The sequence below is a fragment of the Cylas formicarius genome, unplaced genomic scaffold (assembly GCF_029955315.1).
Source record: "Cylas formicarius isolate icCylForm1 unplaced genomic scaffold, icCylForm1.1 PGA_scaffold_8__14_contigs__length_24414737, whole genome shotgun sequence".
Classification (NCBI taxonomy): Eukaryota; Metazoa; Arthropoda; class Insecta; order Coleoptera; family Brentidae; genus Cylas; species Cylas formicarius.
In genome coordinates, this window is record NW_026844361.1 from 13,818,765 (window position 1) to 13,846,033 (window position 27,269).

Sequence of the window (27,269 nt, forward strand, 5' to 3'; positions counted from 1 at the left end):
ATTCCAACTTGCCTTTGCGCTGTAACTCCGTTGGGTTTGGTAGTGTTGCCCTTTTCCCACGAAAAAACAACTCGTCGCGGAAAAAAACGTCTTATCCTTCAGCATTTTCAAGTAAGGAAAAACGGTCCTGCGCGTTAATGTTGCGTAATAACAATGCTTTCTCACCTTTTTAGAATTTTAAAAAATCGAAGGGGACTTATCAAATGATATAAAGTTGGGTTTATAACCTATACATCACAGGATAACATGATATGTTCAAATACTTGGTTAATTCACAGACTACTTAATTCTGTGGTATTGACGGCAACGTTATTTCAACGCTAAGCATCGGAGTCGAAATTTACTTTCTTTCGCATATATGAAATTAAATAAAAAAGTATCTTATTCGTTCCCAAAACAGTTTACGATGTTTACATTTAAGTAAATATCTGGTATTATCCTTTATAAGATTATTTCGTATCATTTTCCAATCACATTGCCGTGGTCTGTGGTTTCGGCCATCCGCCGTCGCCGGGTGTTGTTTTCGGTGCTTTCAACCTCCGCAATTTTATCGATAGTTTTCAAATTTCTGTCTGGCCGTCGAGATTCTGCGCAATGCGAAGGGCATCGATTTTTATAACACGGAGTCTCATCCATCTCTGCCTTGAAACAAGATTGCGGTTAATTAATTCCGTTCCGGGTCCAAATTGATAAAATTCGAAAACAGACATATATTTTCTAAGCATCGCAGAATTTGGAATAAGCGAACATAATAAAATCGTTTCCTCGGGTAGGTTTACATTACTTTCCCATTAAATATTATGTTGCCCCTTTTGCATGCGGATTTGATATTTAAAAAAACCATTGGCAATGTCAAGCTTGTAGTTTGCGCGTTATTTGTGAGCGATTCGTTATATATTTATTGCTTTTAGAGCACGAGAACATCGAATGTCCGGCACTGTCAAAGCGACTTTTTCTGAGAATATAAAAATAAACATTAATTGGTAATTTAAACAGATATAGATACGGCTTTTATCTGTGTGTATAGAAATGCATTTATGTTGCATGCTTTAAGCAAATAAGATGCATGCAGATTGCCTGAAGTTTGATTCGTATCTCGACGCTATGGTATGAAACGAATCGATACGTATTTAAATTGTATCAAATTTTGGTATATTTTCCCGTATTCCCTAATTACCCTCAAACACGCCACTGTGAAAATCCATTGACCAATCGCGCGAGACTTGCCAGACGCCTCTGCCAGATGCCTCTGCGACCGACCAATAAATGAATTGTATTTTGTCAGTTGCATTTAGGTGCGATAGAAAAGGCAGCCGAAATAGTTGAATAACGTTGTTTTCAACAAAAACTAATTAAATCAAAAAGTCGCGAATTGTCACACAATAAAGTTTTCGAGCCGATTACTTTATAAAATTTCACGTAAGTACCTAAATTTGCGTGGCACGGCGTTGATACACTGACTTGTCGGATATCTTGAGACAGCTTAATCAATTTTTCCCTGATATCGCATGCATAATTTTTATAAAATCCGAAATATTGATAAAACATAAACATGCCGGAGTCGTCTGTACCAGTTATGTTTTAATATGGGCGAGATCGTCGCCCATGCCAAAGTTAGGATCAAAAACATAAGTGGTTACAGAAAAACGTATAAACGCAAAGTAAATATTTGATTGTTACACTTTGGCTTTTGTATTTTCGCAGGTCTAACTCGAATCCAAAAGAAACCACTATGACTGACAGGAAAGCTGTAATTAAAAATGCTGACATGGGAGAGGATATGCAACAAGATGCCGTGGATTGTGCGACACAGGCCATAGAAAAGTATAATATCGAAAAGGTAGGTGTGCTATATTTATGGACAATGTTTTTTTTTTAACACAATAAAGTTGTCAGACTCTGCAAAGGTCCATGCTAGACGTCACTATATCTTATCTTTTATTTTATTGACTTATTTACATACATATACAACATTTTGTTGAGGTGTAAGCACTAAAATTGACTTATTATAATACTGATCTCATTAGCAATAACATATTGTATTTATTGTTCACACCCACACACCTGGGTTAGTTGGTATCAGTTTATAGTGACTTACTGACCCATAACAATAAATACAATCAAATCTGAAATCTTTGAATTGTTAAGAAATGGTCAAGAGTTTTGTCATGAGGTCCTGTCAAGAAAGATAGTATTTTATGGGAATGTTGCTTGCTATTTATGGAGGTGAAGTTTCTGTTGGAGGGGCCACCAAACATTGATTACCACAGGGATCAGTTCTCTCACCTTTGCGGTTGTTAATATATATCAATAATATTGACAAGGCAAAAAATAACAATAAAAAATGTCTCTTGGCCAATGATATCACAAATAGATATGAATGAAGATATGGAGTACAACTTAATATATCAATCAACTAAATCAATCAATGGTTATCAAATTTAAAAAACCTCACCAAGGATGATGTAAGACAGGCTTTGAAATTAAAAGTAAAAGGCTTCTAATTAAACAATCTTTCTAGACTGTGAAAGATTTTTTAACAAGTAAGATAAAGTATATTGTTTTGCAAGCCTGTGTATTTTGACCAATTTAAATGTGACTAATAGAAATTGGGATAGTTATAAATTAATTCAAAAATTATGACCGATAAAGCTTTAAATTGTAGATTTCTTAGCAACTTTGTTGGTTTTAGGACATTGCCGCCTATATTAAGAAGGAATTCGACAAAAAATACAATCCCACGTGGCACTGCATTGTAGGCAGGAATTTCGGTTCCTATGTGACACACGAGACTCGCCACTTCATCTACTTCTACCTTGGACAGGCAAGTGACGTTTGTATGTTTCCTCTAACGGTTTTGTTTTTAACATTTTGCGTTCCTCTAGGTGGCAATACTGTTGTTTAAGAGCGGATAAACAGAAGACAAGAATCTCAATTAAATCCCCACTTCCCCAAATCCAACCTCTTCATCACAGTATTTCTACATTCTTCTTATCCTAGATTGACTGTTATTTGGAATATATAATCTGTTAGAAAGCCAGACTTTACTGATATATTTTTTTTTTGTAAATTATTGCTACGGGAACATTGTTGTGGCTAAATGGGACTAACCACATTTTTTTTTAACGCAAAAAGACAAGTTTAGCTATTACCCAATGTTTTCGAAATCTAGAGTTTTTGTTTAGCTATATATATAAATAAACAATTTGGAATAAATTTATTTTGTTGATTACGTTTTTTTATTTTGTTTTCGCAACTCGCGCACAAAATTAAGTAATACCTGGGGGGGATAGTCTTCACGCGTTTGTCAATTGTCAAAAATATATTTAAGTTTTTTTTTGTTAGCAAAATTGTAAGTTTTTGAAGCGTATAAGTTTTTGGTTTTATGAAATATTGAAAATGCGTTAGATAAGTTGTTAAAAAAATCCACACAGAAACTTTGTATATAATAAAATTTCCATTTCCATGGTCAAAGTGTACCGCAAGTATGTCGTTTTTGCGACCGTGTACGTGTAAAGTTGTTCGCTCCTGTTTTGTGTGTCTCGGTCACCTAAAACTACCAAATTGCTTCGGGGAAGGTCACATTTAAAGCTAATAGGCAATGTAAATGTATGAAAAGTTGGTTTTGGTTGGTCCAAGCGTTTCAAAATTAAGTTTACAACATATATATATACATAGCGAACGAATTTATAGAGATGTGATTTGCTGAAAGCCGATTCACACTGATATTCGTCCACCGACTTTCACTATACACCAGCGTCCATGAGTCTTCCTAGTTTAGTAGCACGCTGTACATTTCACATTGTCACGTGTGTGTAGTTCTGGACAATTCATCGGCCTGAGTAAAAATATCAATGTGAACTGGTGTTTCGAACGCCGACTAGCTGGTCTTCACACCCTGTGTACATCGGTCCATATATTTTTGTTTTCTGATACGCTGTGTATTATTTTTATTACATTGGTTAAGAGTATTATTATCTTTATTAATGTATTTAAATAAATGGTTAATGATTATGTATATGAAGTTATTTGTTGGAAATTCCTAAGCGGTTTATTCTAAGGGGTGTGATTCCTTTCTCAATGTTAAGACAAAAAGTTCAAATTAAGTGGGTCCGTTTTTGAGTTAAATTTTTAGTTTAGATGTAAATAATATTGATATCAATTTTGATCGTTTGGATGTTAGTCAGGCTCTAAGTTAAAAAGGGCGCCAGTATATGTCTCTCTAGTCTTTTGAGCTTTCAAAACTTTATGGGCAATTTACCTGTGTAATTAAAAAATAAATTTCTGTTTCATTTTTACTTATAAAAAGGTATACCGGGGAGCAGTGGAAATTTTTCCACCGTTTGGAACTCGTGCGATTTTTTGCTAATTTCGCGGATGGCCTTGAAAATATTCGACTTTATACGCAGTGAACGTGTCACGTTCGCTCTGTTTGAAAAGGATACCACTAGATGGCTAGCCATTGCTTTAAATGGTTCTGTGCCTTGCCGTTCTGGTGCTGATTTGTGAAATTTTAAAATTAGTTCTCCTAAACTTTTTTAAAAATATATTTATTTAAGAATCACTAAACAATAGCAACATCCGCGGCTGACGGCAATCTTTGGTAAGTATTTTATATATTTATTAACGAAAATATTTGAACCATCTGAAAGATGCCGTACAGTTTATAACATATAGCTACTAGATATACAAGGTGTTTCAAAACAAATATGAAAACTTTAAGGAGGTTATCCCATATTTAAAATACTGCGGAAGTATTACTATTATAAAAACAATTTTTATTGACTAAATTTAACGAAAAACGTGCCTAATGACATGGAAAAATATATATTATTTTCTCCTGCAATCCTTTTGTAAAACCGAGAGTTTCTAAGTAAAATTTTAGCAAAATGACGACCAAAAAAATGCGAGGTCATTTGAAATACCGTTTCCAACCAATAAATCCTGTTATTTGAAACCAACCAACAACTAGCTCAACATGGCCGCTGACAGTTCGTCGGGTTTTTTTTCGGTAATATTTTCTCTATAATTTGTTCTAGGAAAACGAGTTGAGTGTGTATGGATCGCTGTTTAGAAAGAAAATACCGCGAAGACCACATTAGTATGTAAAATTTAGAGGCATGGGCAGAATATCATTCCCTTTCCTGGGTGCATCAATTTTTACCATTTAGATATTATCATGTGAAGGCAGTAAAAGTAAAAATGAAAGAAACAATTTACTCCTGTCTATTAAAAAAATGTCATTACAGATTTTAAAAAATCGCTATAAATTTTAAAGTAATAAAAGCACTAATAAGTACTGTATTACATTGTTAATAAAAATTAAATATAAATTTACAATTTTAAAACAAGAGATACACTTGGGCATTCCATATTCACCATAATGTCTTCAGTTCTAATTTCATGTCTAAATTTATATAAAATGAATTATCAATATTTTCAACTGTTACCTAACCTACAAATAAATACTGAAATAAAGCTGCACAATCTAAGAAAAACTATGTGATTTTTGTACAAACATGACAAAGGAATAATTCATGAAATGAAAAATTAATACTTCAACCATGGGTGGTTTTGTAGAGACTCCCTTGCACGATCTCCATAATCATACAGCAACTCCTCCCCTTTCTTTATATTCTCCTTGGCAAACAGCACGAGCCTAGGCAAACCGTCAACCATGACAGTCTTTGTGAACAGATTGCTGTTTGTGCGAGAATGGTTGATAAGGCGACCCATTCTCCCAGATTCTTTAGTAGCGTCGATGCAAAACTGCTGGTCGTTATATTTGAAATAATACATATAGCAACCTGTACTTTCGTCTTGTGAGTATTGGTCCTCCCGTTCATTGGCTTCAGCAATACTTATGAAATCCCCACTGTACTCAACTACAAAGGCACCCTTTGCAAAGTCTCTGGTTGCAAAAATGCTTCTTCCTTTATCTTCGACGTGTCGAATCTTCAATTACGATCTTAGAAATATGTCTACTATAAAATATTACAAAAATTACCTCCAGACCTTCTTCGGTTTCTCTCCTTATAACATTTTCTAGCCATGTCTGCTGTTCTCGTAATACGTGTTTCTTGGTTTTCCTAATAGATCGTCTAATCGGGAAGTATTCGGTAAGCTTGTGGTTATCTCTATTGACGTGCAAAAGGGACTTTTGCTTGTTAAATCCCGCTGGTGAAAAAAGTTAGGCATGTAAAATACCACAAATGCGGATTACGCAACTTCATTACCTTTGACCATTTTTGTCCAATAACGGAGTCTGCTAATATATTAAAGGATCATTGTCAAATTTAAAATACTAACTTGCACCGGAGCTCCCGTAAATTATAACTAATTATTTCCAAAATGTGTCAGACATGGCATTATTGTTTACCAACAACCACTGAACAAATGCCCTGAGGTAAGAATATTTCAATGGAACCGTTTTCTTACATGCATATTATTTACCAATAGGGTACGCTGACAGAGCCGACATCTTTTGTTATTACAAACGCATCACAAGTAATTATAAAGAGCGTTAAAACTAAAGATAAATAAAGGCACAACACAAAAACTTCATGAGCTATAAGTGTACAGCAAGGAAAAGTTACCTTGACGATTTATTTCCGTAGTGACGTCACCCATCCCCTTTGAGACAAGTTTCATGTGTAATGTTTTTACGCAAATTTCTATTGCGGAACTATGTAACTAGTACAAAATACCGTTTGTACTGTGGCTAACGATACCATATACTATAGAAAGTTTAAAATGGATTAAATAAATATTTTGAATTATACTTTTAGTTTACAATTTACCGTTTGGTATGGTTTATCTATATTTTTGTTTTGCCGAGTTCGAAAAGAAAAACAACGCCAAGAATGGTTATTTTTTAAAAACCGAACCAGTAAGAACCAATTAAACGGTAAATTCCGTTTTATGATGATGTTTATAGTTTTGATTGTTTCGCAAGAGGTCACTATTGCAAAATAATGGTGACCCGTTACACCACATGTCAGATGTATTTTCGCAATGTCGATATTCGACGCGGATGGATAAATACGATAACACAGTTTCGCGTGTGGCAAATTTAATTTAATAATTGAATGATTGAATAGTTGTCTACTATTGCATGTAGTGAAATACATTCACCAATACCAATATCTAAATAGTATTTATCTGCATAAAGTCAAAAAAGAGATACTTGTGTTTGTAAATTTACCTGTTATAGCTAATTCTGGTTATTTCTGGTATTTTCCCGATAAGAAGAACACGTATAAAGTTTAACAATCACAAAAGTATTTCATTAGTTGTGGATCAAACCTAACTGTAGTTTTGATTACTTAGTTGGTTAGTCACTCTAAAGAACAAATACCGAAAAAACAGTCATTTTGAGAATAAAGTTTACAGGGTAAAATGTTATTCTTTAGACTAGTAAAAGTTGTCATAATTCTAAAACTATAGTAAAAGTTGTCATAATTCTAAAACTAAATGTGTTTCTAATCTGTGTTTTCCTAGTTTTATTGAATTGTGTCGGTATTAATTTATATTTCACTGTTAAAAAAAGATTTTCTGTTATTATCATAATGAAATGTGTCTCAAGATCATCCCTATTCGCTTTTTTCAAATTTCTAACTAAGCTTTCTTTGTAATTTTTGAAGAGGAACCCTAATTTGCACTAGATTTGGGAATTGACTTGAATGAAAAAAATGCAGAATTTATTAATATTTCAAAAATAAACTAACCAAAACAGGAATCTAAACTGCCGAACTGAAATTTTAAACAATTAAAAGGTGGAACTTCAATTCAAATGGCGTCCCCTGTCAACTTAGTTTTTGATGTAAACGAACCCTTGTATATTTTTAACTCTGTGAACACTTTTTTTTTCGAAAATCATCGCGTCCCTATCGGCATAAAATCTTAAATGTTCGCTATTTTTAAATTTGAACAGAAGTCTACGTCACTTTCCCAGCAAAACGTGGTATCTTTGACATTTGAGGGGTGTCAAAAGTTCCGGAGGAGAGGTCTTCGCCGAATTGAAATAAATACATAAAGAAGATTATATTACGTTGATACGATTGTCTCTTTAGTTTAGAAAATGCATAATGCAGGTATTTAAATTGAATTACAATACAGGAAACGGATTTATGCGTGTGCAGTCCAGTCCAGGCGCAAGTATTTGATAAATTTCTAATATTTATTGTCGCAACTAACACGGACTGTGGCATAGTAATGGGAAATCGACTTGCTCCGTTCGGCGTGGTCGTTTTCCGCCGATGGTCAGTCGAGACGCATTATCTCACTAAACTGATCAACAATTAAGGCAATCGAAAGGGCCAACTCAAAAATACGTAACAAATTGGCTGCCATGCAGACGTTTCAGCGTTTTATTACGTCGTCTCTAGGGTACTGCACCAGATATATGGTACTCGTTAAATTATATTTTGTTTTACCTACATTAAGAGATATATCACTACATAATAACAAACAAAACATCCAACAAAAATATGTGTATTATAAATTATGTTATTGATAAAAAATATTTGAAGAAACATGCTTTGTATTTGAAATAGTTCTGAGGTGTTATATATTTTCGTTTTCGTTATAAAGAGTTATAGGCACTTGAAAAATAACAATAGGCATATGTGTTCTGTAATATTTAATTATTTTATATACATATTTTAACATCTACTTAGGAACATTTTATATAAATATTTAAGAACTACATTAGATTTTCCAAATTGAATTTTTTGAATTTTTTTAGTATGCCAATACGTATCTCGTACTTTGGCTTGTATTTTCACCATTTCTTCGAGAGGGGCATCTTCTCCATGATACATAAAAAATTTCTCTAGCAGCTTAACTAAATATAGGGCTTGTTGAATGGTTGGTGGTGATCCCAGATCAACTTCTTCATCTTCTTCTTCCTCTTGGTGCACTTCCTCATCCTTTCTTGCTTGTTGTAATATGGCTTCCTCTATCAAGTCTGCTGTTGTAGTCAAATCCTGATCTATCACCATAAAATCTTGCAACTCCTCACTCGTAAACGTAATTGTTGTTTGAAACTGCTTTGTCCACTCTCTTAGTGGTTGATCATCTTCCAAGCCCTGTTCGCATTCTGTCTCGGTAATAAGTCCTGCATGACGATAGGAGTGTTGAATTGTTTCTGCTGTCGCCTCTTTCCAAGCTTTACTAATAAAGTTGACTGCATCTAGCATATTAATGGAAAATTTGTATTCGGACTAGATCATTTCCATTAAAATAGACTCTTAAGACTTTAAATTACGCTCTGGTCCATCAGCTAAAATACACTTATTGTTTTGGCTGGAAGAAATGCCAATTCAACATTCGGCACATTTGGAATATGGGTATGTGCAGGGCAGTTATCTAAGAGAAGTAATATTTTCCTCCCCTTTAATTCTGCATCCCATTTCCGTATCTCCTCTGCAAAAATTGGCTTGTAAGTGACCGGCAAATGCTTGATATTCTTAAAACATCGTTGGTTAGTTGATTGGCATCTACTAACACCGTTATACATTCTTTAGAAAGTTTTCCACTCACACATTTTTCGCTGCGACATTTAAAGAGATTTATCTGGCGTCATTTTGTAAAAAAATGCCAGTTTCATCAGCATTAAAAATGTCGTCAGCAGGGTACTTTTCTGTTAGTTTTGGCCACGTCTTCTCTAACCAGTCGTTAGTGACGTTTCTGTCGACATAACGGGCTTCGCCACTTATCTGCCCATAATTTACACCATGTCCCTGTTTGAACTTCCCCAACCATCCTTCCGAAGCCTTGAAATCGATAATGCCCAGCTGGTCAGCAAAGTTTTCTGCTTTTAGCTTTACGATAGGTCCAGAGAGTCGTACATTTTTAAGACGTTGCTGTTGTTGCTACTGCAATATTGCCCGATCCAAATCTTCAAATTTTGGCTTTCTTAGTTTTTTACTAGAACTGCCTGCCGCTTCAGCCTGAATGATTTTTTCTTTGCACTTCCAAATCGTAGATACAGTAGACGGTGTAAGTCCGTATCGACGTCCCACATCACTTTTCTCCCCGTTCTATCTCCCGAATTAAAGCAACTTTATCATCTAGAGATAAAAATTTTCGCTTACTCGCCATGCTCGGCATATTGACTAAGTCAAATTAGAACTGATCCAAATAATGGTGTGCTGTTACACATACCGATAAACGCATTAACATAATTGACTATTTTCGTTAGAGACTTAATCTTGAGAAATTTACCGAAAATTAAGGGATGTCTTCCTTTATATAATCGTCATATCATACGCAATCAATTGTTTTCTTGTGTATAGCAAAAATTGGTAAAGTTCCATTCGTTTAATACCTAAAAGCAATCACCTAAACTAGGTGATATTTCTTTTAGGATCTTTGAAAATCTGTTAGGAAATATTTCAAATATATATTTTCGTTCACTGATTCTTATTAAAATTTATACTAAGTACATACCAACACTTATAAACCATTTTTACTTACCAGACATGACATAAAATATTTAACATATTTGACACACGACGCCCAAATTTGACAGTTGCGTTCCGTAACCGGGACAACCAAGGCATACTTGATTCAAGAAAATGTTTTTGCTGAATTGTGGTGTATTGTCTGGCTATGCAGTTCTTATTTATGGGTATTTGTTTTAGTTCTAATATCTTCGTTTTGTCTATTTTGATCGGCCAATATACTAATCTGCAACACTGTGCGTTGTAAAACCATAAAAAATTGGTCACACTGTACATATTACTAACCAAAAAAGTACTGATCTTTCGTCAAATAGAGGAATGACAGGACAAGAAACAAGATTGCTTTTGAAAAATCGTCGGTGAGAGGGGCAAGTTGTTTTTCTATCGTGCTCGTGCGGACGACTATGGAACTTTCGCAAAATCGATGTTATTTTATTGTGAATACACCCTGTATAAAGTGTCCTTCATATCTCGTCGGACTTCAAAGTTACGCCAAATTTGTACTGGTAATTGCAATTTAAAATTATATTTTTTCAAATATCTCGCGCCCCCTGTATTATAGACGAAACCTTAAACTCTCTGTCGATACAGTTTACGATACTGTACATATCAAATTTGCACATCTTTAAAAGTTTTTTATTTATAGCCAATAATTGACCTACAAAAGCGGAAATTTCTAGGATCTATTAGAATTTTTTGGAGGAAAAGCTGTTTTTCTGGATGCCAAAATAACCACAAAAAAAAACAAAAATTAAAAAAAAAATGCTTCGCGTTATTTTATTGCTCGCAATTTAAAGAGTCTGAATGCGGGTCCAGGCTTCAACTTCTCTCCCAGGTCTGAAGTCGGTATTATGTTTTTTAATATTGCACGGAATATCGCGAACACTATGTACCGTAAAACTCGTAAATGCCAAAGTTTACGCTGTCTATATGGGCTATATCGTCATGTAAAATAAACTGACATCTAAAACACAGATTTCAAATGATTGCCAATTTTCAATAATTTCATTTTTCAGTTTTTCTGAATTTGCGGCGCACCCTGTATATTTTTGAAAAATTGTCAAGAATAAAAGTTTATGGAGTCGTTTCCTCTGAGTCTTCTGCTTCAATAATTTTTCCGGTCTTGTAAACGGTTTTTGAAAAATGGTCTTTTTTGTATACCCTTGCACACGCGAATTTTTTTTTAAATACTTCCCGACCTCCCAGCCCCCCCATTTTCAATAGGTTCCGTCACGGGGCAAAGCTGCATATATGTGCCAATTATGAAGTCGATTGCTTCAAATTTCGGACACTTATCGTGTTTCATAGCAAGGTCCAAAAAACAGTCGAAAATCGCGAAAAAAAGATGGATACCGCCGTTAGATCAGGGCCTCGTGGAGGGTTAAAAAGGATGCGAATTTCAATTGTGTAGCTTCAACGGTTCGAAAGTTATTCAGGAAAAACCAAAAGGCGAGAGCGGAGAACGGAGAACGGACAGACAAAAAAAAGATTTTTTTTTCGACTTACCGTTACCGAGATATAAAATTTTTATACGAGCGCAGATACCTTCGAAAATTCGATTTCATCGATTTTCGAAATTAACAAGCCATTGTTTTAGAGTCTTGTATTTTACTTTTTTTTAACAACTTTATGTCATACCACTACTCGCAAGAGTATAATCTAAATATGAAACAGAAAACTTTTAAAAATATTAGGCGTTTTCAAAAGTCATTTGGATGGTAAATTGATTAAATTGTAGGGAGAGTTGCTGAAATCATCGGCATCTTATTTGTTGTTTTCATTGTACTTTTGTTTTCGTATGTTTTAAAAGTTTCCTGTCTAAGCTCCTGATTTTTTCGGTAATACGTATTTTGTATCGTCCTCTGATCTTTTTATTGGTGTAAAAAAATAATTGTATTTATTCGTTTTAGGGCATGTTTGCTTTTATTTTATTGTTAGTCTTTTAATGACATTTGAAAAAAAAACTCTAAAGTTTCACAAGTTTAATGATAATAAATAAATAAATAAAAAAAAGGAGTTAAGATGTTTATGTAATTTTGTGAAAGAGCAAAGCATTGAAAACAGAAGTTATACAAGTTTGTAAGTGAGAGCCCTATGTAAACCACTTTTAAATCTTTTAAATTTACTTATTTCTTTACAGTTTTGATCGCAAACACAACAGTGGCGGAACGCGCCCATAGCCGAATGATTGGCGGTTATGTGAAAAACCGCATATATAAATAATTGTAAAATGTGTGTAACTGGAAATAACCAGTTCGGTTCTCAGATCGGTTGACCTGTTGTCCAGTTGAATGTTGATATTGTCCTAATTAATAGCTTGCCGGTTTTTATTGCGTGTATACCGGACGGGTTAATTTTTAAAGAGTTTGGCCTTTGTGCTTACACAAGAGTCCATCTGGCAATATTTTAAAATGAGTATTTACTGCCTCATCTATATTTATTCTCTACGAACATGCAACAAGTTAATACTTTTTAAACTGTTCACCATTACATTAAGCACATTGCTCGCTTTGAAGGTTTTAAAAGGCTACAATACTTTAAAATGGGTTTTCCACTCGCTCATCTATATCTATTCTCCACAAACTTGCAACAAGTTAATACTTTTGAAACTGTTCACCATTAAATTAAGTACATTGTAAGGTTTTAAAAGGCTACAATACTTTAAAATGGTTTTTCCACTTCATCATCTATATCTATTCTCTTCCAATTTGCAATAAGTTAATACTTTTTAAACCCCATTGCAGGATTTTATAAGGCTACAAAATGTTTTTGCATTATTAAATTCATTTGATTTGCTTTCATTATAACATAATACCAATAATAAATATTTGAATAATGCATTGAAATAAATAAGGAAAAGAAAACATTCTAAATCCCACGTGTTCTTCAGTTAATGTCCAAAATCAATAAACATATTCTCCATATATATATATATATATATATATATATATATATATATATATATATATATATATATATACAGTGTGCAGTGTTCGAAGTGTTTTCGGAGCGCGAGCATTGAAGATGCCAAGTGAGATTGTGGCGAAACGTCTGCAGGATTCCAGTCGGAGTTCAACAAGCGAACGGATGATATCCCGGAATATAGTGTCATCATATATATATATATATATATATATATATATATATATATATATATATATATATATATATATATATATATATATATATATATATATATATAATATATATATATATATATATATATATATATATATATATATATATATATATATATATATATATATATATATATATATATATATATATATATTATGTTTTTCCTATTCTGTGGGACTTCCCGACAACACCATTAGGTGTCTAAATCAGTTCATAGCCCAATTTTTTCCTCACCATTTCGTTTTTTTTATTCACGTTTTTATGCAACTCATTAAATTAAATACGTAATTTAGTGAATGCCAATCGTAAAAAACAATTTATTACAAACATTTAACAAATGAGAAGTTAATATTGAGTGTTTCCTCCTTAAATTATAGTACTCGTGAAGTCCATAAATTTTCTATAGGGTTACCGTATATGGTCAGGCATTATAAAACTTGAAGCTGGTAAGCTTGTTCGTTTGACATTATATTTCATTTAATAAATTGACTGGTAGGCATCTAATAATGTTGGGAATTTCCACATTTCCATTTCTGAATTTTTAATTGTAATGAATTTAAATATTTTGAGTTTGGAATAACATTCTTAAAATTTTAAGGGAAGAAATTGATGATTAGAGAAGAGCAAACGACCAACTGAACTGTTCGTCCGGTATAGTAAGGCGACTTACGTTATGTTTAGAAAGAGAAAGGGACTATACGCGTAGCCTCAAACGCTTTGTGCGGTTGATAAGAATTTTGTTTAGTATAAAGTTTGTATAAATTATTCTGGTCGCAAGAAATCGCTGTCAGTGTATCCGCCGCTGTTGACGCGACCAGCACCTGAAATTTTCGAAAATTTTCGCGATCTCGGCAAGTGTACGAACTAAAAGGGACTACTTCGGACAGTGCCGGTGCCAGGTTGAAATTTAACAAAAAAAAGATGCCCCCCAACGTAAGCGTTTTTAAAAAATTATTATGGATGTTCTAAAACGAAATTTCGCACGTTTCGTTAAAATAGACATTTAATATCTATTGCATAAATTCAATTCCGAAAAAACTGCATATTATTATTTAACACTTTTTTTTTAATTTGCATATTGCATATTTATTGCTCACGGGGATGCAAGCAACTCCATAAAACAATAACTTTACTAATGGAAAAAAATCTCTTTCTCTTTTTCTTGAACCTCCCTTAATGATGCATTACATTAATAGTATTATTCTGAAGGAGATTATCAACCAGATTGTAACACCTCTCACATTTTTATTTAACAAATGTAGGGGAAGTTTTTCCGAGCAATTTAAGATCGCGAGGATGGTTCCAATATTTAAAAAAAGTAACACAAACTCTCCAAATGATTTTGAACCCATATCAATAGTTCGCATATTTGGTAAAGTCTTAGCGACCCTTTAAAAAAATCAATTATCACGATTTTTTCAAAAAACAAAATGCATTTGTGATTCCCAATTTGGTTTTAAGACCGGCTGCTCCACTGTGCAGGCGGTTCGCAGGGTTGTGGGAGACGTGGTGGATGGCCTGGAAAAGGGGGAGCAAGCTGCACTCACGCTATGTGACCTCACTAAGGCTTTCGACTGCGTCTCTCATGACCTGCTTCTAAAGAAGCTCGGCAGATATGGTGTCCGTGGTCACCCTCAGGCCATATTTAACTGACAAAAGACAGTGTGTCGTCTTTAACAATAACGTGATCATAAGAATTTAATATATATATATATATATATATATATATATATATATATATATATATATATATATATATATATATATATATATATTATCTTACCTTTAGCTAACAAAAGAAAAACCGCTCCGTTACGATTTTCATTTGTTTTTCGCGTGTCCTAGTAAATAACAAAATCATTTTAGAAGTCATTCCTGTCTATTCGTGACATAAGTTTATACGCGAAGCATGAAATAATTATTAAAAATTAAAGCTGAAGTGTTGTCGAGATGTGTTTTTTTAGTTAATATTTTAGTATTATAATTTTTAATTGTAATAATAATATTTTCTGTGATTTAAAAAAGGTCGGGTGAATTATGAAATAATGTGATTAAAAAATTAGTTTTAATTATTATTTAAATATAATTTTGCCAATTTAGTTAATCATAAAAATGATTTTGGTGTTGATGCTGATTGGACTTTTTTCGCTACATCTCATGGCAAAGGAGCGTGTGATGGCTTAGCAGCGAGTATAAAAAGACAAGCTTATCGTGCTAGTCTCCAAAGTGATAAAAACAACAACATAGCAACCCCATTTTCCTTTTTTGAGTTGGCCCAAGGTTCTTTTAAAAAAAATATCAACCACGATTCGAACGCTTATCTACAATAAAAAATACTCACCAATTTTATTATTACAAACCATCGGAAAAATTTTCACTAGAATGCAGGCTCATGTCGGAGGATGAAAAGTATTTATTTAAAAAAAAAAGTTTAAAAATCAATAATAAAAATAACTGACGACAAATTTACAATTAAATTATTTAAGCTTGTTTGTTCTATTCAGTATGTTAAGATTGTTAATATTGTTTAACACAATAAAATTTTATTAATTATATTTATAATAAAATAACATAAATAATAATACAATTTGTTTTATTATAATATTTTGTATTATTATTTTAAATTATCACTGATAAAACCTTGAATGCAGTTCGAGACGCTCGGCAGCGCGGCGCTTCCACAGCGCTCGACGCCCTGCCGCGCTGTCATAAATAAATTCATTTTGTTTAAACTAATAAGGAGCAGTGAAATTTTCTTCAGGAATCTTAAACTTAAATGTGTAAAGCATGTGACTGATAAAGAAACCATATTTTTTTTTACCAAGAAATCAGTTAAATTTTCATATGTTAAAAGTTAGTTAACAATATGAAAATAAACAAACAATTTTAAGTCGTTGATATATTATTAAAGTATAGACATTTGGCCATGGATGCTGAATATTTCATAAATTTATCTCTTACCATTAATTTTTAATCCATTTTTTAAATAAAAGTGCTTAAAATTTTCATTATAAAAAAATTAAAATTGTAAAAAATCGTTTGAGGGATCAATTTTCCACCAACATCCACTTGACGTGATTTACTCATATCGGGGTTGAGGGTTGTGAGCAGTGGCGTGCCCCAGGGCTCCTTTTTGGGTCCGCTACCGTTCACTATTTACATCAATGACTTGTATCATTTTCAGTTCCCCAATAAATGTAAACTTTATGCGGACGATACATCGTTTGTAACTTATGGTAAAGACTCCAATGGTTCACCAACAATAACTTTAAACTAAACACAGATAAGACACAAGGCCTTGTTTTCTCAACTAATAATAATCTACTGGAGGGCAAGAATGTAAGTCTCTTGGGAGTAACGCTTGACATCTTGTGCAAAAAACTTGCCTCTAATATTTTCATAATCCGTAAACTTAAAGGACTGGTTACTGTGGGCACATTTCGAGTTACCTCTCGTCTAACTTACGGCATAGTTCTCTGGGGTAATTTTGCCACCGCAGGCCAGCCATTTAAACTCCAAAAGAAAGTTGTTTGTTTGATTACCGGTGCAGGTTATCTGGAGCACTGTTAACCAATTTTTAAGAAGTTGGAAATTATGCCACTTCCTTGTCTGTATATTTATTATCAATTATGCAGAAATGCACAAAAGCATAGACAGCTTCAGTCGGAACTGCTCTTACCATGACTATTTAACTAGAAATAACAAGCTACTTCGTGCTATAAGATTCAAATATTCATTCATTCATTCATTCATTCAAATTTAAAAGTCAAAAAATTCACTAAACTTAAACTTGTACAATAAACTACCAGCTAACGTGTAAGTTCTAAGTAATAGAAAATTAAAAAAAAAGACGTCTTAATCTTTATTAAAATGCACTGCTTTTACTCAGACGGGAAATACCTGGGTACTCCGATATATTCCCCGACCGAGTATTCCGACCATGTATTTCCCGTAAAGTTTATTTTTTTTATTTTAAAAATATTTGCTAGGTTTATTGTTTCTTTAAGTTGTTAAAAAAAGAGAGTCTGGTGCAAACCACGGATCCTACTTCAATCGCCAGTAAGAGCTAGAAGGAATAATTAATATTAAGCAGTAGGTCTCACAATTTTCCTTCCAGTTTAATCGCTATTGAATAATATAAATCCGTTTTTTTTTTAAATAACTAAATTTGCTGACGTTTCGTCAATCATACTTTGGCTTCTTCGGAGTTTAACATAAACTGTTAGCTATTAACTGACTCAGCTAAACCCTGAAGGAGCCAACGTAATGGTAGCAACTTTGGTATTCCATTAAATTATTTATAAACCCGTCCGACTTTGCATTACATCTTTTTAGCTTGCCTATAATCAATAAGCCAAAACCATTTATCTGTGAAAGCACTATAACTTCCATGGCCTAATGGAATTCTTCAATTTGCAATTGCAAGTTGCTACTAGCCCTTTTCCCTAATAACCAGTTGATAATTTTTTCTTCTTAACATTAAATAAGACAAATCCCACGAGATACGAAAAATCTGAAAAACTTTTATTTTCGGTTGGTTTACCCGACAAAAATGATAAAGGATCAGTAGAGCCCTTATTTCTGTCAAAAATGTCGGTGATGATGATTTCAATGGATCATTTAAATCGCATTTTACGTCACATTTTAATAAAGTTCAATATTATTCAGATATTTATGAAAAACCGATTTTTATTTTTAAGTTTGACAACCAGCATGCTTTTAAACGCTTCTTGCTTTTTTCAACCTCATTGGCGTACGAGGTTAGCGCCAAAAATTTCCGAGCCTGACATAGATGCAGCTCCAGTCTCACGATAAAACTTTGTCTTATTTTAAATATATATCTTAGAATTCTGCGAAAAAAAAATTAAAGTCTTGGGTCAAATAGTTTTTTATTGACAAGACGTGTCCGAAAAAATGTCGCACATAACGCAAATTGAGTATAGAGCAGTCATAAAGTTTTTGACAAAAGAAGGGTTAGCACCTAAAATTATTAAAGAAAAGCTGGATGGGGTGTAGCGCCAAAGTTCTCCTTCGATTGTGTAGTGAAAGTATGAGCAAATGGGTCAGGAGTCCCAGATGATTCAAGAACTGATCGACCAGTGGAGGGCATAACGGAAGATATTGTTGCGATTGTGGAAGAGATGGTATTGAGTGATCGAGGTTTAACGGTCAAGGAAATCTCAGAAATTATTAAGCTTTCTGATACAAGTGTTCGTCGAATCCTGCATGGTCATTTAGGTATGCATAAGGTTAGTGCAAGATGGGTTCCTAAAAACCGTTCGGCTATTCAAAAACAACGCCGTGTCGAGTGTGCGCGGTCTTTTTTGGAACTCTGTGGGTCGGAACCGAAGCCTGTGATAGAAACTATTGTGACGGGAGATGAAACTATGGTTCTCTATTATGACCCTCTATCGAAAAAAAAATCAATGGAGTGGCGTCGTAAGGGTAAAGCACTTCCAAGAAAATTCAGAGTCTGCCAGTCAATAAAAAAGGTGATGGCCACGATCTTTTGTGAAGAAATTCTTTTGATAGATTTTAAAGAAGAAACTAATACCACCGTCAATGGCAAATATTACGCAACATTGTTACATAAATTGCGAGACTGCATACGTGTAAAACGTCGAGGAAAATTGACCAGAGGCGTGCGTCTTTTGTACGATAATGCACCTGTCCATACTGCTGGTGTTGCACAAGCTGCCATTTTAGAGTGTGGGTTCCAACAGATAGATCATCCTCACTATAGTCCAGATATGGCCCCCAGCGACTATTATTTGTTTGGATATTTGAAAAAGGACTTACGTGGACGGCAGTTTAACGACGAAGTTGAGTTAAAAAAGGCTGTTTTAGCTCATTTTGCAGACAAACCAAAAGAATATATTTTTAAAGGGATTGAGTTGTTTAATAAAGAGATGTAATAAGTGTATTGAAGTTAAGGGGGATTATATTGAAAAATAATAAAAAATTGTTACTCTACTTTGTTTCTTTCATATTCAGGCCTTGAAATTTTAGCGATGACCTCGTATTAAAAGTATATAGGGAACGCAAATGACAGATTCCGTAACAAATTTGATAAACGCTACTTTAGTCACGAGTTACCGAAGAAATTTTATCAGCACGTTGCATCGCATGCTTTTTGTACGACCATTAGTTTTTGGAGACATTTAAAAAAAAGTGTACCTTTTGAATTAACACACGTCAAAATCCTATGGCTAAAATCTACCGAAAACATACGATAACCTTCAAATTCGTGACTGAAGTCACTTAAGACACCCGACGTTGCAGTGTTTAATGAAGCAAACGTCTTAAAGTGGCACTTTTCGTACACTCGATACAGAGTTGACTATTTTTGAGTTAAGGAATAGAGAAACGTAAATTTTGCGCTTTAAAAAAGTGAAAAGACGCTATAATATCGTTATATTTTTTACTAAACAAAATTGAGGCGACTTTCAGATATCATAGTAGCTGATAATTTAACAATAAGCTCCGTATGCGGCTGATGAAATTGGACCAACGAAGATCGGATAAAATGTCGAATCGATAACCTCTGCAATCAGTGAACTTTTCGATACAGATACGACTGCTTGGCACCGCAATTTCGTAATTTTTTCACGGGATTTATCTCGCGTAACTTTATATTCTTATCATTTTTGTATGCAACTAAATGGCTTGTTGATTTCTGTGTCTGTATTCGATAAAAGAAAATGACTACGATTCTTAGATACTCAATATATTACGTCGGATGGATAGATGGATTTTCATTTTTCAAAATTGCTGACATTGGTGGATGCGTATGCTTCTTCGATTCCCCATAAGTAATGTCTTTGAATCTTTAACGTGCTAAACTGAGTGGTATTATATTTTGACAGGTGGGTGTCAAAATATAATGTCAAAAAATAACAGGGTTAATTCCGAAAGATAGAAAAAAAAGTGTAAATACAAAAGTTTGAACAATTTTACTCAATTGTCTTATGCAAATATCAAAAAAAAATTATAAAAGACGATCCCAAGTTATCAAAATGACAGCAACATCATTTTTTAAAAATGGAATGCCCTATATATTATTAGCTTAAATCGCAGATCCTTTTTTTCTGAATTCAACAACATATACGAGGGCACCGCCAAAATTTCCCGGCCTGAATATGAAAGAAACAAAGTAGAGTAACAATTTTTTATTATTTTTCAATATAATCCCCCCTAACTTCAATACACTTTTTACATCTCTTTATAAACAACTCAATCCCTTTAAAAAAATATTCTTTTGGTTTGTCTGCAAAATGAGCTAAAACAGCCTCTTTTAACTCAACTTCGTAGTTAAACCGCCGTCCACGTAAGTTTTTTTCAAATATCCAAACAAATAATAGTCGCTGGGGGCCATATCTGGACTATAGGGAGGATGATCTATCTGTTGGAACAAACACTGTAAAACGGCAGCTTGTGCAACACCAGCAGTATGGACAGGTGCATTATCGTGCAAAAGACGCACGCCTCTGGTCAGTTTTCCTCGACATTTTACACGTATGCAGTCTCGTAATTTATGTAATAATGTTGCGTAATATTTACCATTGACAGTGGTATTAGTTTCTTTAAAATCTATCAAAAGAATTCCTTCACAATCCCAAAAGATCGTGGCCATCACCTTTTTTGTTAACTAGCAGACTCTGAATTTTCTTACGACGCCACTCCATTAATTCTTTTTTCGATAGAGGATCATAATAGAGAACCATAGTTTCATCTCCCGTCACAATAGCTTTTATCACAGGCTTCGGTTCCGACCCACACAGTTCCAAAAAAGACCGTACACACTCGACACTGCTTTGTTTTTGAATAGCCGAAAGGTTTTTAGGAACCCATCTTTCACTAACCTTATGCATACCTAAATGATCATGCTGGATTCGACGACTTTTAAACGTCGATCACTCAATACCACCTCTTCCACAATCGCAACAATATCTTCCGTTATGACCTCGACTGGTCGACCAGTTCTTGAATCATTTTCACGGAAGTCCTGCCTCATTCGAAAACGTTTTCCCATTCTTTGACTACAGAATACGAAGGAGAACCTTGGCCGTACACCCCATCCAGCCTTTCTTTAATAATTTTAGGTGCTAACCCTTCTTTTGTGAAAAATTTTATGACTGCTCTATCCTCAATTTGCGTTATTTGCGACAGTTTTTCGGACACGTTGTTTAAAATGCTGTCAATAAAAAACTGTTTGACGCAAGACTTCCATTTTTTTTTCGCAGCCTACTAAGATATATATTTAAAAGAAGACAAAGTTTTATAGTGATACTGGAGCTGCATCTATGTCAGGCTGGGAAATTTTGGCGCTAACCTCGTAGTTTATTGACATTTCATTTCGCCGTTTTTGAGATATTTCAGTTTAAACATAATTATTCGATTTCTGGACAAGAGCCATATTGTTTAAAAATGGTCAAATCAAAACTAAAGATTAAAGTTAAATGACTTAAGGTATTTCAAATGGGTTATACTGAGGAAGAAAAAGCCCAAATAATAAAATTATATTATTCAAACAATAAAAAAAGTCTATATTTATTATTTAAATAATCGGTAGCCTCTTGGATATTATGTGGAGGTGCGCCATCTTGATGCCAAATAAAATTTTAATAATAACTATTCTATTTCTGTTTCAAGGAACCACCATATTGTGTAACATACCACACGAAACCTTAACTGATGTCGGTCTTTGGAATTTCACTGCCCGCATTTTGTGCGGATTATTGGTGGACCAAAAATGTTTATTGTTCCCATTAAATACACCTGCTGTTGTGAACGAAACCAATTTAAGTTCTACCAAATCTTCACACTAAATTTATCTCGATTGAGTATTTTCCAATAGGACAATATATGTCCAGCGAGATCTCCAGATTTGACGAACTTTGATTTTTATTTATGTAATGGAATAAAAGAATTACTATCCAACCGCAGCAACCATCGCTACAACTGTCGATTGTAATAGTAATATTCATTTCAGCAAAACAATGTCAATAGCCAAGCGTCCCTTAAAGTGGCGATTATTGGCCAGAGCGTGTTCGCGGTGGATGTTATGGAAAGATTGATACAGCATGGACACAAGGTCGTCGGAATATTTACTATCCCCGATAAAGGCAAAAAGGAGGATCCTTTAGGTACCCACATATCATCACATATAAAAATGGGAGAGGAAATCTATAAACCGGAGTTTACTACACTTAATTATAAGACGCCTAAGCCAAATTTCCCTCATTTTGATTTTGTTAGTTGATAAATCGAAATATAATAATAACAACGTGAATTTATTATAATACATTACAACATATCACAAAAGGCGAAGTTGAAATGACACTTCCTGCCTTAACCTGCTCGTTATTACTAATTACTTGTCAAATAATTGTATTTGCCTGCTATTAATAATATCATATTAAATTTTAATCTATCTTACATTTCTAAAACTTATCTAGAAACTACCCGAAATATTAATAAAATAAATACTATACTATAACTATATAATATATTACTTTAGAGTAAATGTCCAGAATAATTTGAATAACTCTGTGAATTTTTGGACGTGGATTATTATTAATTTCATCAGCAAGTTTTTTTCGAGTAAAATAAACAAAAAAAAAAAGAGCGACCTGCAGCGCCACCTAGGAGCATTAATATAAGGTACACAGTTGTTGTCGGGTTTTTTTCAACATGTTAATTTTCACATTGCTATTGAGAAAATTATCATGATTATTGCAATTTTTCACATGCCATATCTTGTAACCTAGCAACATTTGTATAGGGCCAAGTTTGGCTTATTTAACACAGAATTACGTGTATACTCCAGTCAGGGCAGTTGCGCAGTTACGTCACGTACAGTGACGTAAACAAAAACGATCCGTAGGCCTTAGATATATTTTCACTAATTCATAGTTTTAGCAATCCTAAAAACTAAATTAAAATTCTATTTTGTAAGAAACATGATCCTAAAACAGTCATTCGTACATATTATTATTTCGTTATAATGAGATTATGGCAACATCGTTCAGTGGCGTGTTAATACGAACGGGCAAAATAAAACGCATCAAATACCGGGTGTTCGGAAATTGAGTTAGGAAACATGGAGGAAAGATTCAAAGTGGTAAAATAATGGTAGTAAGTTACGTAACAAAAATTCGAAATCCTAATGTTTTCCGAGTGATAGTTTGTCAAAATTCATTTTTTTTAATTTTATTTTTAACGCAGTTATCGTTATAAAATAAAGGCGTTTCACAAATCAGTCACTAGAGGGCACTTTACCTAGAACATTTTTTAAATTTCCCTAGATTTTATTTATCTAGGGTGATATTGTAAAATAGAACAGATTGCCTTAAGCAGAATCATAAATCCTCAAACATTGTTTCCGAACACCCTGTATATGGGATAAAAGATCAATTGGATAGGTTTATTTTTGCTTCAACCCATAACGCAAAGAGCAAAGGAAGCTAACCAAAACTAGTAATCATCGGAAAAAATATCTTGCTGGGAGAATATAAGCTCTATGGATCAAGTTTTCCCTTTTCCAAGCCTTACTTATCAGGTGGTCTTTATGCCTACAACAGTCCTTCCATTTGAAGTCTGAAACAAGGTGTTATGAATACTCCATCAGAAGTATTATTATTATTATTTTACTTTGGCAAATCCATATAAGCACTACAGCATCAGATGTTGTAGGAATGATGGAAACTATTTTGGCATCATTCTACCGTTTACAACCTAATCACAAAATAAGGCGGATGTTGCAAAACGCGATAGGCCATTCTTAAAAGATTATATTTTGACTTAATTTCATTTTTTTGTTTGTATAAGGGAGGAAAAGTAATTATTAAAATTAATGAAAAAGTTATATTACATCTTCGAGTTTTCCCATGAAAAAGCAGTGCCACAGATTATATTCTTCAAAATAAATAAGAACTAAAAGTTCAGATTTTCGAAATGATATATATTCACATGACAATTTTTTCGACAACACCGTGTCTTTATTAAATGGAATATTTACAAACTACTTGCTACTATGTATATCGAAAAATGACAATAAAACATTAATTAATGTTGTTGTGAGAATTTAAATTTAATAATGGAGAGGTATTTAAATCTTTTGTGTGTTAAACTCCATGGCTTTCAATAAATTTAATTTTCTACTTTTTGTGGCGGTATGTAAAATATCAAAATTGTCGTCAAAGATGTGTTTTTCTGTGTAGCATAATTAGAATCCAGACTATTGTTTTTAAACACTCTTTTCGTTAATGCATTTCTTGAAGGATCTACCTTTAGGACAAGATCCTCATTTCAACCTGTAGACACCTGATTTTGGAGATTTTGGACATTTCGTTTTATTGTTTTTTAAAAATTTTCCTATTGTGTTGTTAGTTCTGAAAGCTATTTTTAAACCACATTTTGACAAATGTTTTGAAACTTTTTCCACTGGGTTCTCCTATGTATGAAATTGTTTTAAATTGTTCGTGTTCTGTATTAGGTTTCGGATAAATAGAGTTTACTGTTGTCTGGATTTGTTTTTTATTTATAATTTTATCGATAATGGACGGATTGTAGTCGTTAAGTTTTTTGTTGTAATTTTCTGTTCTAGATCGGTATATATAGTAGCAGTTTGTAAATATTACATTTGATAAAGACACAGTGTTGTTGAAACAATTGTCATGTGAATATATATAATTTGGTGAAAATCTGAACTTTTAGTTCTTATTTATTTTGTTAAATGGATTTTCGTCAAGTAAAAGCCACCTCAGTTCAATTACATTATTCATTTGGAAAAAGGTAAATTTTCAATATTTTTTTATACCAGCTGCGTCATAGCATAAACTCGTGTCCGTATTGCTAGGCTCGCATACTTTACACAAGGGATTTTCAGTGTGCTTTACTTTCGTGATCGGTTTTGATAAATAGATATACTGCACAATTGCTCTGGACTTTAGTATCTCTAGTTTCCGTACTCCCCTTCGTCGATGTCGATGTCAACCAAGTATTTCGTCCACAGCGAAAGCGGGCGCAGAAAACGAGATTCCCGTGTTCAAAATCAAAGCGTGGAGGAGCAAGGGAGTGCCGCTTCCGGCAGTCTTGGACACCTACAAGAGCGTCAACGCCGATCTGAACATTCTTCCTTATTGTTCCCAGTTCATTCCGATGGAGGTCATCAATTATCCCAGGCTGAAGAGTATTTGCTACCATCCGTCGTTGCTGCCTCGACACAGAGGCGCCAGCTCGATAAATTGGTATACTTCCACCAAAAATATAGTGCTTTTACAACCGACCAACCGAATAATTTTCCCAGATTTTTGATTTTTTATAGTAGGGTTATAAACTCCGATTTTAGCCATTCTTGCCGAATTTATATGGTATATAGATTCTTCATTCAATTTTTTCCTTATCTTTAACTTCCCTTTAAATTATATCCTGAAGCATTTTGTATGCACTGGGATTGTTTTTGTATAGTTTCCTTTGTGCATAAATTTTAATATTTCGTCAATCATCCGCGATTTCTTTTTTTCTTCATTTTTTTTAAGGTATTGTTCTTTCATTTACTTTATTGTTTCCACTCTCTCCACTGTCTGATGGATGATATCATCTTTCTAAGATCTAATTACTATCAAAATGACGTAGTAAATATGCTAAAAAGTTGTCCAAAGTATGACAAATAACAAAATGTTTATAAGGACACACTACACATCCCTTATGAAAGATTCTCCAATATTATTTGTGCATTATATGAATAAATTTTTTGCAAATGGCGTCGTCCATTTACTTAAATTATGATGATGATGATGATGATGTCTTTTTACAGTAATACGTCCTAATCAAATGTAATTACCGACTATTCATTGAAGCGTCGCATGTTAAGATAGAAACTACGACTTATGATTACCAATAATGTTACCTTGTCCGTCGTTTCCCATTAGAATTCTCCATGTTTTTGAAGGTCATAAATAAGTGTCGATTTAGTTTAATTTTCACAACGTTTCAACCGATAAAATATCTCCAGACATCACAGGTTTAGCTAAAAATATAAAAAGAACGACCAGACAATACAACAAACGCCAACTTCAGTTCTACAAAAAAAAAAAAACTTTTAATTTGATAGTCCGTATCTAAAAACTTCCTCATATGCCCATTTTGATAAGAAAATTCCTACTCATAAAATGTCAATTGTAGACAATAGCCCAGTGGCTAATCAGTCGGGCCAGACAGGTCTGTACATTTGAACTACTGCGTATGTCTTGCATATACTTCCATACATACACCTCCATATACCTTTCCTACACACCCATATATGTCTGGGCGCAAACAATACCACAGTAAAACTTTATCAGGGAAAATTTCAAGCGTTCTAGCAGACCCTCTTATTACTTATTATTTCAGTATACAGAGTCATTCGCGCTAAAAGGCACGGAAATTAAAGATTTTCAAAAAGTTTTACCATGGTTACTCTTTAAAATTACTTTCATAGTATAAAATGATTAAAGTTTCATACCGAAAGTGATTAAAATGTCAAAGTTTCATTTTTTTAAAATGAAACCCTTTTATATTATAGCATTTTTGGTTTCCAAGCTGAAAATAAGTGTGTGTGTGTGTTTCAGTAAGGTTTTTGATACCTGAATCTTGAAATTTACGGTAGATAATTTATATCTC

At 33.5% G+C, this 27,269-nt stretch overlaps 3 protein-coding genes across 7 annotated transcripts in view; 2 read left to right on the plus strand and 1 right to left on the minus strand.

Moving 5' to 3' along the window:
- The first annotated feature begins 629 nt into the window (after window positions 1-629).
- LOC132706874 (dynein light chain 1, cytoplasmic) lies at window positions 630-4,014 on the plus strand. Of its 2 annotated transcripts, none has more exons than XM_060678485.1 (4): window positions 630-769; window positions 1,705-1,840; window positions 2,693-2,824; window positions 2,886-4,014. In XM_060678485.1, the coding sequence occupies exons 2-4, from the start codon at window positions 1,733-1,735 to the stop codon at window positions 2,913-2,915; spliced, it is 270 nt and encodes an 89-aa protein (XP_060534468.1). In that variant the 5' UTR covers window positions 630-769; window positions 1,705-1,732; the 3' UTR covers window positions 2,916-4,014. The 2 variants fall into 2 exon arrangements, with proteins under 2 accessions (XP_060534468.1, XP_060534467.1); XM_060678484.1 differs by lacking the exon at window positions 630-769 and adding an exon at window positions 1,261-1,419.
- A 429-nt stretch (window positions 4,015-4,443) lies between these two features.
- The window catches only part of LOC132705844 (cytosolic 10-formyltetrahydrofolate dehydrogenase), a 45,753-nt gene continuing 22,927 nt past the window's right edge, over window positions 4,444-27,269 (plus strand). The window contains exons 1-3 of one of the 3 annotated variants that reach the window (XM_060676767.1): window positions 4,444-4,603; window positions 22,597-22,750; window positions 25,621-25,855. In XM_060676767.1, coding sequence (XP_060532750.1) covers window positions 22,669-22,750; window positions 25,621-25,855 — 317 coding nt within the window. In that variant the 5' untranslated portion in view covers window positions 4,444-4,603; window positions 22,597-22,668. Of the gene's footprint in view, window positions 4,604-14,315; window positions 14,538-22,596; window positions 22,751-25,620; window positions 25,856-27,269 lie in introns of those variants that run through there. The other 2 variants (XM_060676766.1, XM_060676768.1) reach the window with 2 other exon arrangements.
- LOC132705845 (N-lysine methyltransferase KMT5A-A-like) lies at window positions 5,204-6,705 on the minus strand. 2 transcript variants are annotated; one of them, XM_060676770.1, is made up of 4 exons: window positions 6,454-6,705; window positions 6,237-6,401; window positions 6,008-6,177; window positions 5,204-5,955 (listed from the first exon to the last, which is right to left on the minus strand). In XM_060676770.1, exons 2-4 carry the CDS (start codon window positions 6,244-6,246, stop codon window positions 5,551-5,553), a joined length of 585 nt encoding a protein of 194 aa, XP_060532753.1. In that variant the 5' UTR covers window positions 6,247-6,401; window positions 6,454-6,705; the 3' UTR covers window positions 5,204-5,550. The 2 variants fall into 2 exon arrangements, with proteins under 2 accessions (XP_060532753.1, XP_060532752.1); XM_060676769.1 differs by having other exon boundaries at window positions 6,237-6,705.

Excerpts from the sequence above, each read along its gene's own strand:
- LOC132705845 (XM_060676770.1), bottom strand. Across the intron at positions 5,956-6,007 it reads AAACCGAAGAAGGTCTGGAG|ATTCGACACGTCGAAGATAA; the intron begins GTAATTTTTGTA and ends TCGTAATTGAAG.
- LOC132706874 (XM_060678485.1), top strand. The coding sequence starts at position 1,733 with ATGACTGACAGGAAAGCTGTAATTAAAAATGCTGACATGGGAGAGGAT. Across the intron at positions 1,841-2,692 it reads AAAAGTATAATATCGAAAAG|GACATTGCCGCCTATATTAA; the intron begins GTAGGTGTGCTA and ends TGTTGGTTTTAG. Across the intron at positions 2,825-2,885 it reads TCTACTTCTACCTTGGACAG|GTGGCAATACTGTTGTTTAA; the intron begins GCAAGTGACGTT and ends GCGTTCCTCTAG.